General features: G+C 44.4%; 1 protein-coding gene across 2 annotated transcripts in view; it reads right to left on the bottom strand.

Annotated features, from left to right (window-relative positions):
* Positions 1–9,094: 9,094 nt before the first annotated feature.
* LOC130284918 (peroxisomal N(1)-acetyl-spermine/spermidine oxidase-like) overlaps positions 9,095–13,941 on the bottom strand; it is a 41,198-nt gene continuing 36,351 nt past the window's right edge. For both annotated transcript variants that reach the window (XM_056535874.1, XM_056535876.1), the window contains exon 5: positions 9,095–9,517. In XM_056535874.1, the coding sequence (XP_056391849.1) occupies positions 9,380–9,517 (138 nt within the window). In that variant the 3' untranslated portion in view covers positions 9,095–9,379. The remainder of the gene's footprint in view (positions 9,518–13,941) is intronic.

Here is a 13,941-nt window from a genome sequence, read left to right as displayed (position 1 = left end):
TAAGCAACCGGGACCCACGGCTAATGCCGGACATCGCCGATCTGGCTGATGTTCGGCATTAACCCTATAGACGTGTCGATCAAGTTTGAAGTCTAAAACGAAAGTAAACATTGCCAGTTAGCTCAGTTTGGGACCGCCGCGGTGAAATGGCGGCGTCCCGAACAGCTTGCAGGACGCTCCGGGTCTGATTACTAGCGATCACAGGGACGGAGCATCTGTCACGCCCCCTCCATAGGCTTGCATTGAGGGAGCGGAGCCGTGATGTCACACGGGGGCGGAGCCGTGACATCACTATGCTCCATCCCTGTGATCGCTAGTAATCAGACCCGGAGTGAGCACGCTCCGGGGGCTGATGCTAACAGGGTGCTGAGTGGAAGATCACGGGGGTCCCCAGTGGCGGGACCCCCACGGTCAGGCATCTTATCCCTTATCCTTTGGATAGGGGATAAGATGTCTTAGCGCTGGAGTACCCCTTTAACCCCTCCCCTAATAAAAGTTTGAATCACCCCCCTTTTCCCATTAAAAGAAAAAACAGTGTAAATACAAATAAAAATGAAATATGTGGCATCACCACGTACCTAAATGTCCGAACTATAAAAATATATAGTTAATTAAACTGCACAGTTAATGGCGTATGCACAAAAAAATAAAAAATTCCAAAATAGCGTATTTTTGATCACTTTTTATATCATGAAAAAATTTATAAAAAGCGATCAAAAAGTCCGATCAATACAAAAATGGTACCGCTAAAAACTTCAGATCACGGTGCAAAAAAAAAATTAGCCCTCATATCGTCCCATACGCGGAAAAATAAAAAAGTTATAGGGGTCAGAAGATGACAATTTTTTATAAATTTTCCTGCATGTAGTTATGATTTTTTTCCAGAAGTCCGACAAAATCAAACCTATATAAGTAGGGGATCATTTTAACCGTATGGACCTAGAGAATAATGATAAGGTGTCATTTTTACCGAAAAATTTACTGCGTGGAAACAGAAGCCCCCTAAAATTACAAAATGTTTTTTTTTTTCTTCAATTTTGTCGCGCAGTGATTTTTTTTTTTTTGTTTCTCCGTAGATTTTTTGGGTAAAATGACTGATGTCATTACAAAGTAGAATTGGTGGCGCAAAAAAAATAAGCCATCATATGGATTTTTAGGTGCAAAATTTAAAGGGTTATGATTTTTAAAAGGTAAGGAGGAAAAAACGAAAGGGCAATAACGGAAAAACGCTGGGGGATCTGGCATTTGTATAAAAAAATTTACTTAATATTCCTACATATTTTTAGATGATGGTATACACGGGGTCCTTGTATGGGATCCCCCAAGTGCAGTGGTTTTGTTCGGTGTCGCCAGTGACATTACTGACCTCTTCTTCCTCTGTATCCAGGATATAGCTGCATTGCGGTAGCCATTTTTTAACATCTACATCAGTGGTCTCAAACTGTGGCCCTCCAGATGTTGCAAAACTCCCAGCATGCCCGGACAGCCAACGGCGCTCCCATAGAAATGAATAGAGCACGCTCAGTTTACCAATAGACGACACGCACTCCTCACTGAGAGAGCCGGGGTCCCGTCCTGGAGATTGTGACCGTGGATAGGGGATAAGTTAATTTTCACCTGAGATCTCCTTTAAAGGGGTACTCCGCCCCTAGACATCTTATCCCCTATCCAAAGGATAGGGGATAAGATGTCAGATCGCGGGGGTCCCGCTGCTGGGGACCCCCGGGATCTCGGCTGCAGCACCCACCTGTTGCAGCTTCCGGCAGCGCCGGAGGCTCTCATCCTAACGCCTCATGACCACGGTGATGGGAGATCGTGATGTCACGACTCCGCCCCCGTGTGCCGTCACACCCCGCCCCCTCAATGCAAGTCTATGGGAGGGGGCGTGTCACGCCCCCTCCCATAGACTTGCATTGAGGGGCGGGGCGTGAAGTCACACGGGGTGGAGTCGTGATGTCACGATCTCACGTCACCATGGTCGGGAGCCGAAGCCTCCAGCATTTGGTGGGTGCTGCAGCCGAGATCCCGGGGGTCCCCAGCAGCGATCTGACATCTTATCCCCTATCCTTTGGATAGGGGATAAGATGTCTAGGGGCCGAGTACCCCTTTAAATTTACACTAAATCATTCCTTAAATTCAGGTTGAATTTCTTTACGGTATTTTGTTGTCGGTCAGAGCAGGTACATTTCAGATTTATAAGTGATACAGCAATAATCGCCATATGCGCGGTAAGATAGATAATATCTGCAGTCGTAAATCCGGCCCTGTCCTTACACCATAGAATATATATTTAGGAATTATAAGTGAAAACTCTATTCATCTTCTCGAAAAGATCCTACAGATCCAATTACCCCGTCATTATTTACTTTGATTATACGCCATAAAGAGATTGATCGCTCAGCCCTGGCGCCAGTACCAAGCAATACAATGGTTTACAGCTATTGATTAGAATGATCACAAGTCAGAAGTCAGCAGATCCTATATATACAGTGTGTATATATATATATATATATATATATATATATATATAAATATATATAAATATATGTATGTGTGGTGGACCACTGGTGTATGGCGGGACCACGGTTGTAGCGGTGAAGGAGGTGGGATCTGATGGTATTAACCCCTGGGGGGAAGATGTTATTAACCCCTAGTGTTCGTGACGCCAGAGTGATTTTTGGTACCGGAACCACACATACGGTATCTCCGCTATTCCAATGGCTAGTTAAGGAAAGGAGAGTCCACAACCAGTTATGGTTTAACGGAGGCTCTTTACTGAGTATAAGACAGATGGAATTATCTTCCCAGCTAGGCCAGATTCCCAGAGAGGTGGCCAAGAACTCAGAAGACCTCACAGCTTGCTGGGACCAATTATACTTGTAATAAACTTGAGACAATTATCTTGAGGCTTGACTATGTGCAGGACTTGACTACTTGTAGTGACAGCAGACATAGACTTTTGACTTACTGGAATGACTGTAGCTTTGCGGCCTTCCAGGTAGCTGATCACTAGCACTGAGATCTCTGGTGGTTGCTGTCTCAGTAAAGACTGATCTCAAAGAGAGTGAATTGTAATGGCCGCCCCTTTATATAGTGGGGGGCTGGACTAAGGCCCATTGGTCAAGCTGCGGGTCATAGGTTAAGCTGGTGCTCTCTGGGAGAACATGTGACAACAAATCATGTGACTGCATAACATCACATGTGACAGACAGGTCCTTGAAACAAACTCTCACAGGTCCTCTGCTCTATCTATACATTAAAGCAGAATATAATACATTCTTGAAACAACAGGTGGAGACCCTGCAGGGGAGCCCGCAGGTCACGGAGGGTCTCAACCTGACAGGGCCTAAGGGTAGTAGAGGACCATGTCCTGTACTGGGCCATTACATATATATATATTGTATACGATGCCAGTTTAACAAATAAAATGGGGGAGCTTGAGGCCTTGATACAGGAGGAACATATTGATATAGTTGGGGTCACTGAGACATGGCTGGTGATATAGTTGGGGTCACTGAGACATGGCTGGTGATATAGTTGGGGTCACTGAGACATGGCTGGTGATATAGTTGGGGTCACTGAGACATGGCTGGTGATATAGTTGGGGTCACTGAGACATGGCTGGTGATATAGTTGGGGTCACTGAGACATGGCTGGTGATATAGTTGGGGTCACTGAGACATGGCTGGTGATATAGTTGGGGTCACTGAGACATGGCTGGACTCCTCACATGACTGGGCTGTCAATCTGCAGGGGTTTACATTGTTTTGCAAGGATAGAATGAACAGAAAAGGTGGTGGAGTCTGTCTGTATGTAAGAAGTGGTATGAAAGTCAGTGTGAACGATGCCATAGTGTGTGATGATTCTGAGGATGTGGAATCATTGTGGGTAGAATTGTGGCAAAGACTGAAAAGATGATTTTTGGTGTAATCTATAGAACCCCCTAACACCGCTGAGGAGATAAAAGGTCATCTGCATACATAACTAGAGAGGTCTGCCCGGGCAGGTACAGTGGTAATAGTGGGAGATTTTAACAATCCAGACAAAGCCGCTCCCGGCGAAACGCGTCGGAGTTGTGGAGGTGGAATGGGGTGAGTGTTGTTCTACTGTATATACCGAGCCTGCTCTTTATTGTTCTTCTTCTATTGCTACTACAGTGGTCCCTCAAGTTACAATATTAATTGGTTCCAGGACGACCATTGTATGTTGAAACCATTGTATGTTGAGACCAGAACTCTATGGAAACCTGGTAATTGGTTCTAAAGGCACCAAAATGTCATCCAAAAATAGGAAAAGGTGAGAATTAAAGAAAAATAAGTTGATGCAAGTCCTTACATATAAAAGTAAGAAATATATGCTGGGAGCTGTAAATCACTGTCTACGTCAGTGTTTCCCATGCATGGAGCCTCCAGCTGTCCGGGCATGCTGGGAGTTCTAGTTTTGCAACAGCTGGGGGCACCCTGCTTGGGAAGCACTGGAGCTTCTTCGGGGTTCTGTACAGTACACAGTGTCCTAAAAAAGTAACATGGAGAGACCCTTACCTGGTGTCTAGAGGAGCAGGTAACCCTGTCACAGGTAAAGTGTACAGAACATGTAATACCTCCCTGTACTGTAGAGGGTGCTACCAGACACCAGTCAGTGCATACACTTCAGTAATACAGGTAAAGAGTACAGAACATGTAATACCTCCCTGTACTGTAGGGGGCGCTACCAGACACCAGTCAGTGCATACACTTCAGTAATACAGGCAAAGAGTACAGAACATGTAATACCTCCCTGTACTGTAGGGGGCGCTACCAGACACCAGTCAGTGCATACACTTCAGTAATACAGGTAAAGAGTACAGAACATGTAATACCTCCCTGTACTGTAGGGGGCGCTACCAGACACCAGTCAGTGCATACACTTCAGTAATACAGGTAAAGAGTACAGAACATGTAATACCTCCCTGTACTGTAGGGGGCGCTACAAGACACCAGTCAGTGCATACACTTCAGTAATACAGGTAAAGAGTAGTACAGAACATGTAATACCTCCCTGTACTGTACGGGGCGCTACCAGACACCAGTAAGTGCATACACTTTAGGAATACAGAGCTTTTACCAGTGAAATATCCATTCTGATTGGTCAGTTCTTCCAGCCATTGACACGTTTCGCAGATTCCATAGCATTGTATGTTGAGTCTCGTTTCAAGTTACAATATTCCAGAAAAGACCATTGTATGTTGAAACTATTGTATGTTGAGGCCATTGTAAGTTGAGGGATCACTGTATATATATATATATATATATATAGATAGATAGATATAGATATATATATATATATATATATATAATTTTTTTTTTTACATTATTTATCTGAATAAAAACAAGTTTATACGTGTATACGTTTGCTATACGTTATTTTCATCTTGGGTATATTCACAGTGTTCTGTGTGGTTTTCCACACCTGTAGGTTTCTATCCAGATATAGATTGGGATCGGGTTTGGCTAAAACTACAAAAGGGGTGACAATTCCTAAATTTATTGCAGGATAATTTTATGGGCCAGTTTGTGGAGGACCCAACAAGAAGTGATGCTCTGGATCTGGTCATTTCCAACAACGCAGAGCTGGTTGGGAACGTAACTGTGCATGAAAACCTTGGTAATAGCGACCACAATATAGTTACTTTTGACTTAAAGGGGTACTCCACTGCTCAGCGTTTGGAACAAACTGTTCCGGACGCTGGAGCCGGCGCCGAGAGATCATGATTTCATAGCCCTACCACCTCATGATGTCACGTCCCGCCCCCCTCAATGCAAGTCTATGGGAGGGGGCGAGACATTGAGGGGATGGGGCTATGGCGTCACGAGCTCCTGGCGCCGGCTCCAGGGGAGGGCAAAACCATATAATTTAAAAAGGCAAATTTCCCTGGGCTGAGAGCCGCATTACAAAACGTAGACTGGGGGGAGGTGTTCAAATACTGATACAGACGGTAAATGGGACATTATCAAATCAACACTGAATAAATATACAGCTAAATTTATTCCTTAAGGGGAACAAGTATAAATGATTAAAAATAAATCCTACATAGCTGACAACTGATGTTAAAAGAACATTAAACAACAAAAATTGGCATAAAAAAGATACAAATCTGAGGAGTCAGCTATAACATTTAAACATTAGAAAGAGCTTAATAAAATCTCTAAAAATGTAATAAAAACAACAAAGATTCAAAAAGAGAGACAGGTGGCTAAAGAAAGCAAAACAAATCCTGTGGATAGGGGATAAAATCATTTTTATCACTAGTGTGATAAGAGCCTCCATTTTTTGACTAAGAGCGCTGCTGCAACTTTCTTTTTTGAGAACACTTACCGTATATACTCGAGTATAAGCCGACCCAAATATAAGCCGAAGCCCCTAATTTCACCCCAAAAACCCAGGAAAAGTTATTGACTCGACTATAAGCCTAGGGTAGGAAATACATCATCCCCCCCGACATCATCCAGACCCCCGTCATTAACACCCTCCTCATCACGCTGTCATCATCCCCCTCTTCATCATTACCCTGTCATCATCCCACACCCCCCTTCATCATCACCGCCTGTCATCATCCCACACCCCCTTCATCATCACCCTGTCATCATCCCCCTCTTCATCATTACCCTGTCATCATCACCGCCTGTCATCATTCCACACCCCCTTCATCATCACCGCCTGTCATCATCCCCCTGTCATCATCCCACACCCCCTTCATCATCATCCCCCTGTCATCATCCCACACCCCCTTCATCATCATTGCCTGTCATCATCCCACACCCCCCCTTCATCATCACCATCTGTCATCATCCCACATCTGTCCATCTTCACCGGGGGGGCCTCTTCTCCGCGCTTCGGGCCCGGAATAGTGATGTTGCCTTGACGACGACGCACAGGGATGTTGCGCATGAACATCCCTGTGCGTTGTCGTCAAGGCAACGTCACTACTCCGGGGCCAAAGCGCAGAGAAGAGGCCCCCCGGTGAAAATGGACAGCCCGCAACGACTATCCCTCCCCACCGGACGGTCCCTGCAGCACAGATGGCCCGGACCAGCTCACCCTTCCTTCCCACCGAGGGGAGGTGAGTACAAAACTAAAGGGGGGGGGGGGGGGGGGTCTGGATGATGATGATGATGATGATGATGAAGGCCGCAGTGGTCTTTAACCTGCGGACCTCCAGAGGTTTCAAAACTACAACTCCCAGCAAGCCCGGACAGCCTTCGACTGTTCGGGCATGCTGGGAGTTGTAGTTTTGAAACCTCTGGAGGTCCGCAGGTTGAAGACCACTGAGGGCGGAGAGTTCACTCGAGTATAAGCCGAGGGGGTTTTTTTCAGCACGAAAAATCGTGCTGAAAAACTCGGCTTATACTCTAGTATATACGGTATTTATACCTCAAAATGTCTGATGAGGCCCTGTAGTGTTTCGGGTCACCTTGTTATGCTGCAACAAAGTAAAATTTCCACAGATCAAAAGAAACACAAAAATTACACATGTCAAAATTCATTTATAAAACACAATAATTTTTTAATAATTTTGTACATGATATTTTAATAAAAATTGCATTAAAATTTGTAAACAAAAAATTATTTCAGTCACAAAATAGCGGATGCCCATGTGATAGGAATTAGTACACCCGTAGAATCATTACCAGAATTCACATACACGAACGTGGCAGAATCTAAGTGCCCCCTCGGTTGTACAGAACTTTCTATTAATTAAAAGGTAACTCTCATTAAAACTAATTTTTGCTTATTTATTTGCACTCCTTATGGTAAATAAAAAATATTTCTAATATACTTTGTTTTAAAAAAATGAAGTTTTCCAGGTTTTATTTGTGCTTAAAAAAGCTCAAGAGCACATTAACAGACTTTGGACCGAAGTCCAAACACAGGAAGTGCAACCTGGAGTGCTGATGGGGGTGTGTCCAGCCTCATCCAATCATAGACCATAACACGACCCCCCCCCCTCAGCACTCCAGGCTGCACTTCCTGTGTTTGGACTTTGGTCCTAAGTCTGTGTTTAAGATGGGGGAAAATGTGCTCTTGAGCTTTTTTAAAAGGGGTTATCTAGGAAAAAACTTATTTTTATATATCAACTCGCTCGAGAAAGTTAAACAGATTTGTAAATTACTTCTATTAGAAAAATCTTAATCCTTTCAGTACTTATGAGTTCCTGAAGTTAAGGTTGTTCTTTTCTGTCTAAGTGCTCTCTGATGACACGTGTCTCGGGAAACGCCCAGTTTAGAAGCAAATCCCCATAGCAAACCTCTTCTACACTGGGCGTTTCTCGAGACAGGTGTCATCAGAGAGCAATTAGACAGAAAAGAACAACCTTAACTTCAGAAGCTCATAAGTACTGAAAGGATTAAGATTTTTTAATAGAAGTAATTTACAAATCAGAAAAAAAATGAAAATGTAGCCAGCACCTAAACCCAATACACGGGTGCACGCTGCTGTGGCAAGTACAAAACATATAAAAAAAGAAAATGGCAGCAGCACACTTGGTCAACAAAATGGAGGCTCTTAGCGCACTTTTTGATCAAAACGTGTCCCCCATCCACCACGCGGAGGTGGCCTCTTATCGGATGGGTCCCTAAACACTCACCTACCTCAGGCTGGGTGACATGTTGGATCCACTAACGATCCAAACCACCTCCTGTGAAAATCCCTCTGTAGCCGTGCATCCCCTCCCCTATTTTCACAGGAGGTGGTTTGGATCGTTAGTGGATCCAACATGTCACCCAGCCTGAGGTAGGTGAGTGTTTAGGGACCCATCCGATAAGAGGCCACCTCCGCGTGGTGGATGGGGGACACGTTTTGATCAAAAAGTGCGCTAAGAGCCTCCATTTTGTTGACCAAGTGTGCTGCTGCCATTTTCTTTTTTTATATGTAATTTACAAATCTGTTTAACTTTCTGGAGCCAGTTGATATATATCAATAAGTTTTTTCCTGGAATACCCCTTTAAACACAAATAAAACCTAGAAACTTCATTTTTTTTAAACAAAGTATATTACAAATCTTTTTTATTTACCATAAGGAGTGCAATAGCAAAACATTTTTTAATGAGAATGACCATTTAACAATATTGCTCTTTGTTACCTGATGGGGGTCATATAGGTTATAAATATGGACACTGTGAGGCACCATTTTAATAAGTGGTCTCTAATTTGTAGTCCTGATGGAAGCAGCATGCTGGGAGTTGTAGTTTTATGACTACTGATTTAGACAGAGGTAGGAGACTTGTTATAAACAAGCACATCTGATAATGTATTGGTTTGCCGGTCACTTACAGCACATATAGCGGTAGACATAGTGGCGCCACAACTCATTTTATTACAGACATGATGGCTGACGGATACATTAGAGGCGGGGTTGCGCTTTATTCTCGTACAGTTTTATGAGCCTCTCTGCTTCCCGTATGCCGCTCATATAGGCGCCATGTGTAGTGGTGTAGAAGTTGGGGTGTGTCGCTTCACCGGCAAAAAGCACCTGCAAAGGCTGTAAACAAGGAAGACATCATCAGTATGAAGGATTATCATTGGCTGAAAATACTCTGGACATATGAGGCCTGAAATGAAGTTTCCTAATTATTAAAAAAAAAGGAGGGAGGTCAGAGGAAGCGGGTAACTGACCACCAAACAACTTGTGGGCAGTCATCACCCCGCTCAGCCTCGCCTTATTCATTTGCTCCTGACCGACCAAGAGCCATTTTTTTATGAAGAAATAAAGTGACTGGATTTCTACAAACCTTATTATACTAGTTATATTCTTATATATAGGAGCAGTATTATAGTAGTTATATTCTTATATATAGGAGCAGTATTATAGTAGTTATATTCTTGTATATAGGAGCAGTATTATAGTAGTTATATTCTTGTATATAGGATCAGTATTATAGTAGTTATATTCTTGTATATAGGAGCAGTATTATAGTAGTTATATTCTTGTATATAGGAGGCAATTTTTATTGTGCAAACAAACAAAATTACAATTAACATAATTTCTTACAATGCAAAACAAAAATAACAAGCATTGTACACACAATGACTACTCAACTAGAGTATGTACAGAGTAATATTAAACTTAGAAAGTCCACATTTGCTGGAAAAGGAAAAACACAAAAAATTTAATAAAATAACATGACATCATCTGTGTTAAACCAAAGAGACATTCCTCCATAATTTCCCATTATTTTGGTTCCTCCGTATCTCTAATGACTTTACCCACTGGAGCTCGGACATGATCTGTCTTACTGCTGTGATGTGGTGGAATGGCTCGTTGTGTATGGACACTCTAGTTCTCATGTGCCAATGGTAATATTTAATGATTGTTATAATTATGTACATTGTCTCTCTGTCTACAGTCCTGTTACTGGATGGTACAGCATATATGATGTCAGGATACGTCAGGTTCTGCAGTAATGGGATGTTCAGCTTACTGGACACTTCTTCCCATATCCTCCTCCCGGCCCTGCAGTCAGATATGAAATGCTCCATGGTCTCCTCCTGCTGACAACCCAGAGGACAGTTCCTATCTGAGACACTTAGATATTTCAGGTTACCCCTGACAAAGAGCCTCCCATGGAGCGACAGCCAAGCTATGTCAAAGAATTTTGCGGGGAGTCGTTTCCCATTGAGGAACTTAAGACTTTCCTGTAAAGTGCTGGTCACACAGTCCCTCAAGGCAAGTGGAGAGCAGAAGAAAGCCCTACAAACCCTTACGTATAGATCCTTCCTTGGCTTACTCTCTATATAGGACTTCTCAATGCGCCATCTCTTCAGACATCTGAGCCCGTATTCCAGGTACGGGGGGAGGTAGTCACGCGTCCATCTCCCCCTCTTGAGACTGCCGCCTCGCACCCAAGACTCTGCAAAAGGCAATATCCAGTCCCTGATACTATTCGCCCACAGAGAGCTGTTTGAGTCCATGCAACCAAAATTAACTTTTAGAAACATGGAGTCAAAGAACACCCTTGGATTCAGCATATCCAACCCACCCTCTCTCCTCTGTAGGTAGGTGACCCCTCTTTTTATCAGGTTCAACCTGTTCCCCCAGAACATTTGGAAGAACAGGCTAAAGAGCCGAGCAGAGAAAGATTCTGGCAAAGGAAAAACAACAGAGACATACAAAAAGACAGGGACCAGGTAAGTCTTCAACATTTTAACCCTTTCTCTATAGGTCAGCCTCCAGTTCTTCCATCGCTGAACCTTTGCATTTCCGGCTTCCAACTTCTCTTCCCAATTTAATTTGGCGTTATCGTCCCTCCCGAATTTGACCCCTAGGATTTTAATATAGGAGGAGGCTCTCACAAATTGGAGCAGATCAAAGTCTTGATCAGTATCTGATATCCAGAGAGCTTGACTCTTCTCAAGGTTGACCAGAGACCCTGAGGCCTCCAAGTAACTTCTGATGGCTGCAGACAACATCTCCACCTCACGAGGCTCAGATATCACTACAGTCACATCATCCGCGTAGGCAACAACACTCAGGGGTAGGCAGTGGGGGACCGGCACCCCCTGAAAACCACACTCCTGCAGTGACCTCAGAAACGGGTCTAAGGCAAACACATACAGCAGCGGACTCAGTGGGCAACCTTGTCTCACCCCCGCCTCAACCCTGAAGGTGTCACCCTGCCAACCATTGATCAGAGGAAAGCTCTCGGCCTCACAATACAAAGTCTTCAGCCAATCGATGAATTGTCCCGGAATACCGTACTTTGACAAAGTGGCCCATAGATACTCATGATCTACTCTGTCAAAGGCTTTAGCCTGGTCAAGACTCACAACATATCTCCCACACCTCAGGGCTTTACATCTCTCAAACATCTCCCTTATGGAGATCACTGCCCCAGAGATGTTCCGCCCTTTTACTGTGCCATACTGACAGCCTGCCAACAGTGCCGGGGACAGACAAACTAACCTAGAAAACAGGATTTTTGCCAGAATCTTCCTGTCGACATTCAAGAGGGCAATCGGCCTCCAGTTCTTGATGTCACTCGGCTCTTTACCTTTAGACAGCAGAATCAGCGAGGACACTCTCATGGATGGAGGCATCAGGTGACTTTCTAGACAATTTGTGTAAACATCCACGAGGATTGGGGCCAAGAGGTCTCTGAATGTCTTATAGAATTCTGCTGTTATCCCATCTGGACCTGGTGCCTTCTTCAGATGTAACTTATCAATGGCCTCTTTGACCTCTGCCACCGTCAATTCTGCTGTCAAAGGAGAAAAGTCCAAATCATTAGTATCAGGGAGCGGAGTTGTCTCCAAGAATTGGGTCATCTTGTCTCTATCCAAAACCTTCCTCTGAAACAAGTCAGCATAGTACGATCTCACCACCCCCAGGATACCCTCCCGAGATTCCTGCAAAACACCCTGGGAGTCAGTGAGACCGGTGACAGATTTATTTGCCACCCGCTCCCGGCAATTCTCAAAGGGATCAGGAGACCCTAAGGACCCATAATCCCGTTCAAGAACCAGGGAGGTATACCTGCTGTACTGATACTGCCTTATCTCAGATTTCAGCCGGTCTATCCTTTGTTGGTCCCCACCCGCCGAATACAGTGACTCCAATTCTTTGCGCAGCTTGAGATACTGGCCATACTTACTCTTCCCCTTTATAACTGACAGTCTCTTTAAGAGGGTTCTGATCTCATCCTTGACATCCTCCCACCAGGCGGCCATATCATCATAGAAGTCCACCCTCTCTAGTTGACCCTGTATAAGAGAGTGAACCTGCCTCTGCACAGAAGGATCCTCTAATAGGCTGGAATTCAGTCTCCACAACCCTCTACCTGTCTCAGGACACCGTGTGACACCCAAACAGAAATATAAGGCCAGATGGTCAGAATAAGGGACAATCTTCTCATCTTTCTCACCAATCGTCTCTGTAGGACTAACCAGAGCCAAATCTATCCTACTGCTTCTTCCACCACAAAAATAGGTATACTTTGCCTTCCGACCACCCTGCACAAACACATCTGACAACCCGGCCTGTAGAATGATTTGGTTTAAGACCTTGGAGTCTCGTGTTAGAGGTCTATTAGATGTTCTGTCACTAGATGTTCTGGAGGCATTAAAATCTCCGGCCAAGATGACAGGGACAGACGTGAAGAGATATGGCTTCACTTCATTATAAAGGTTAACCCTTTCAGTCACTGTCTGTGAACCATAGATATTAATGAGTCGGAGCCTTCTACCCCGAATAGTAACTTCTAGCATTAGGCACCTTCCCATCAATACCTCTGTCAGCCTATGTACAGTTACATCATTGGTGGTAAAGAGGATAGAGACCCCGGCACTTGGTTCCACAGCCAGTGACCAAAAGGATGGACCAGACCGCCATTCCCGCTCTGCCTCACGTAACAGTCCTTGAGTATTTAAACGTGTCTCCTGTAAGAAGAAGATGTCAGCATCAATAGACTTTAGATGGTCATATACAACGTGTCTGGTCCTCCTCACTCTGACACTGTTCACATTACTGGAGAACACTTTAAGGGTAAAGTCGGCCATCATAACAAAGGAAAGAAGAAGAAGCAGAGATGTCACCCCCATCATCACAGATCTGAGTCCGAGCCCTCCTGCTGACCACCTGTTTCCATGTCCGATTCGGACAGACGTTTATCCCGTGGGGGTCTCCTTTTTGTGGGGGGATCACCCTCTTGGTCTTCATTAAATTCCTCTATCACTCTCTTTAGCTCCCTCTCCATCTCTTCCTCAGCGTCTGACTCTGACAACACACTGTACCTATTTGTGATGGTCATTACACCTGACCCGGGGTCTACTTTCTTTTTGGAGGGCTTTTGGACAGTGGTCCATCCCTCCTCAGGCTTACGGCTGGTTTTGTCTTTTTTCCGTCTCTTCTGCGGATTTATTGATGCTGGGGCGGAAGAAGACATGGCCACAACCTGCTCAGTGACCTCC

The sequence above is a fragment of the Hyla sarda genome, chromosome 8 (genome assembly GCF_029499605.1).
Source record: "Hyla sarda isolate aHylSar1 chromosome 8, aHylSar1.hap1, whole genome shotgun sequence".
NCBI classification, from domain to species: domain Eukaryota; kingdom Metazoa; phylum Chordata; class Amphibia; order Anura; family Hylidae; genus Hyla; species Hyla sarda.
The sequence above is the reverse complement of the archived record's forward strand: the minus strand, read 5'-3'. Positions and strand labels throughout refer to the sequence as shown.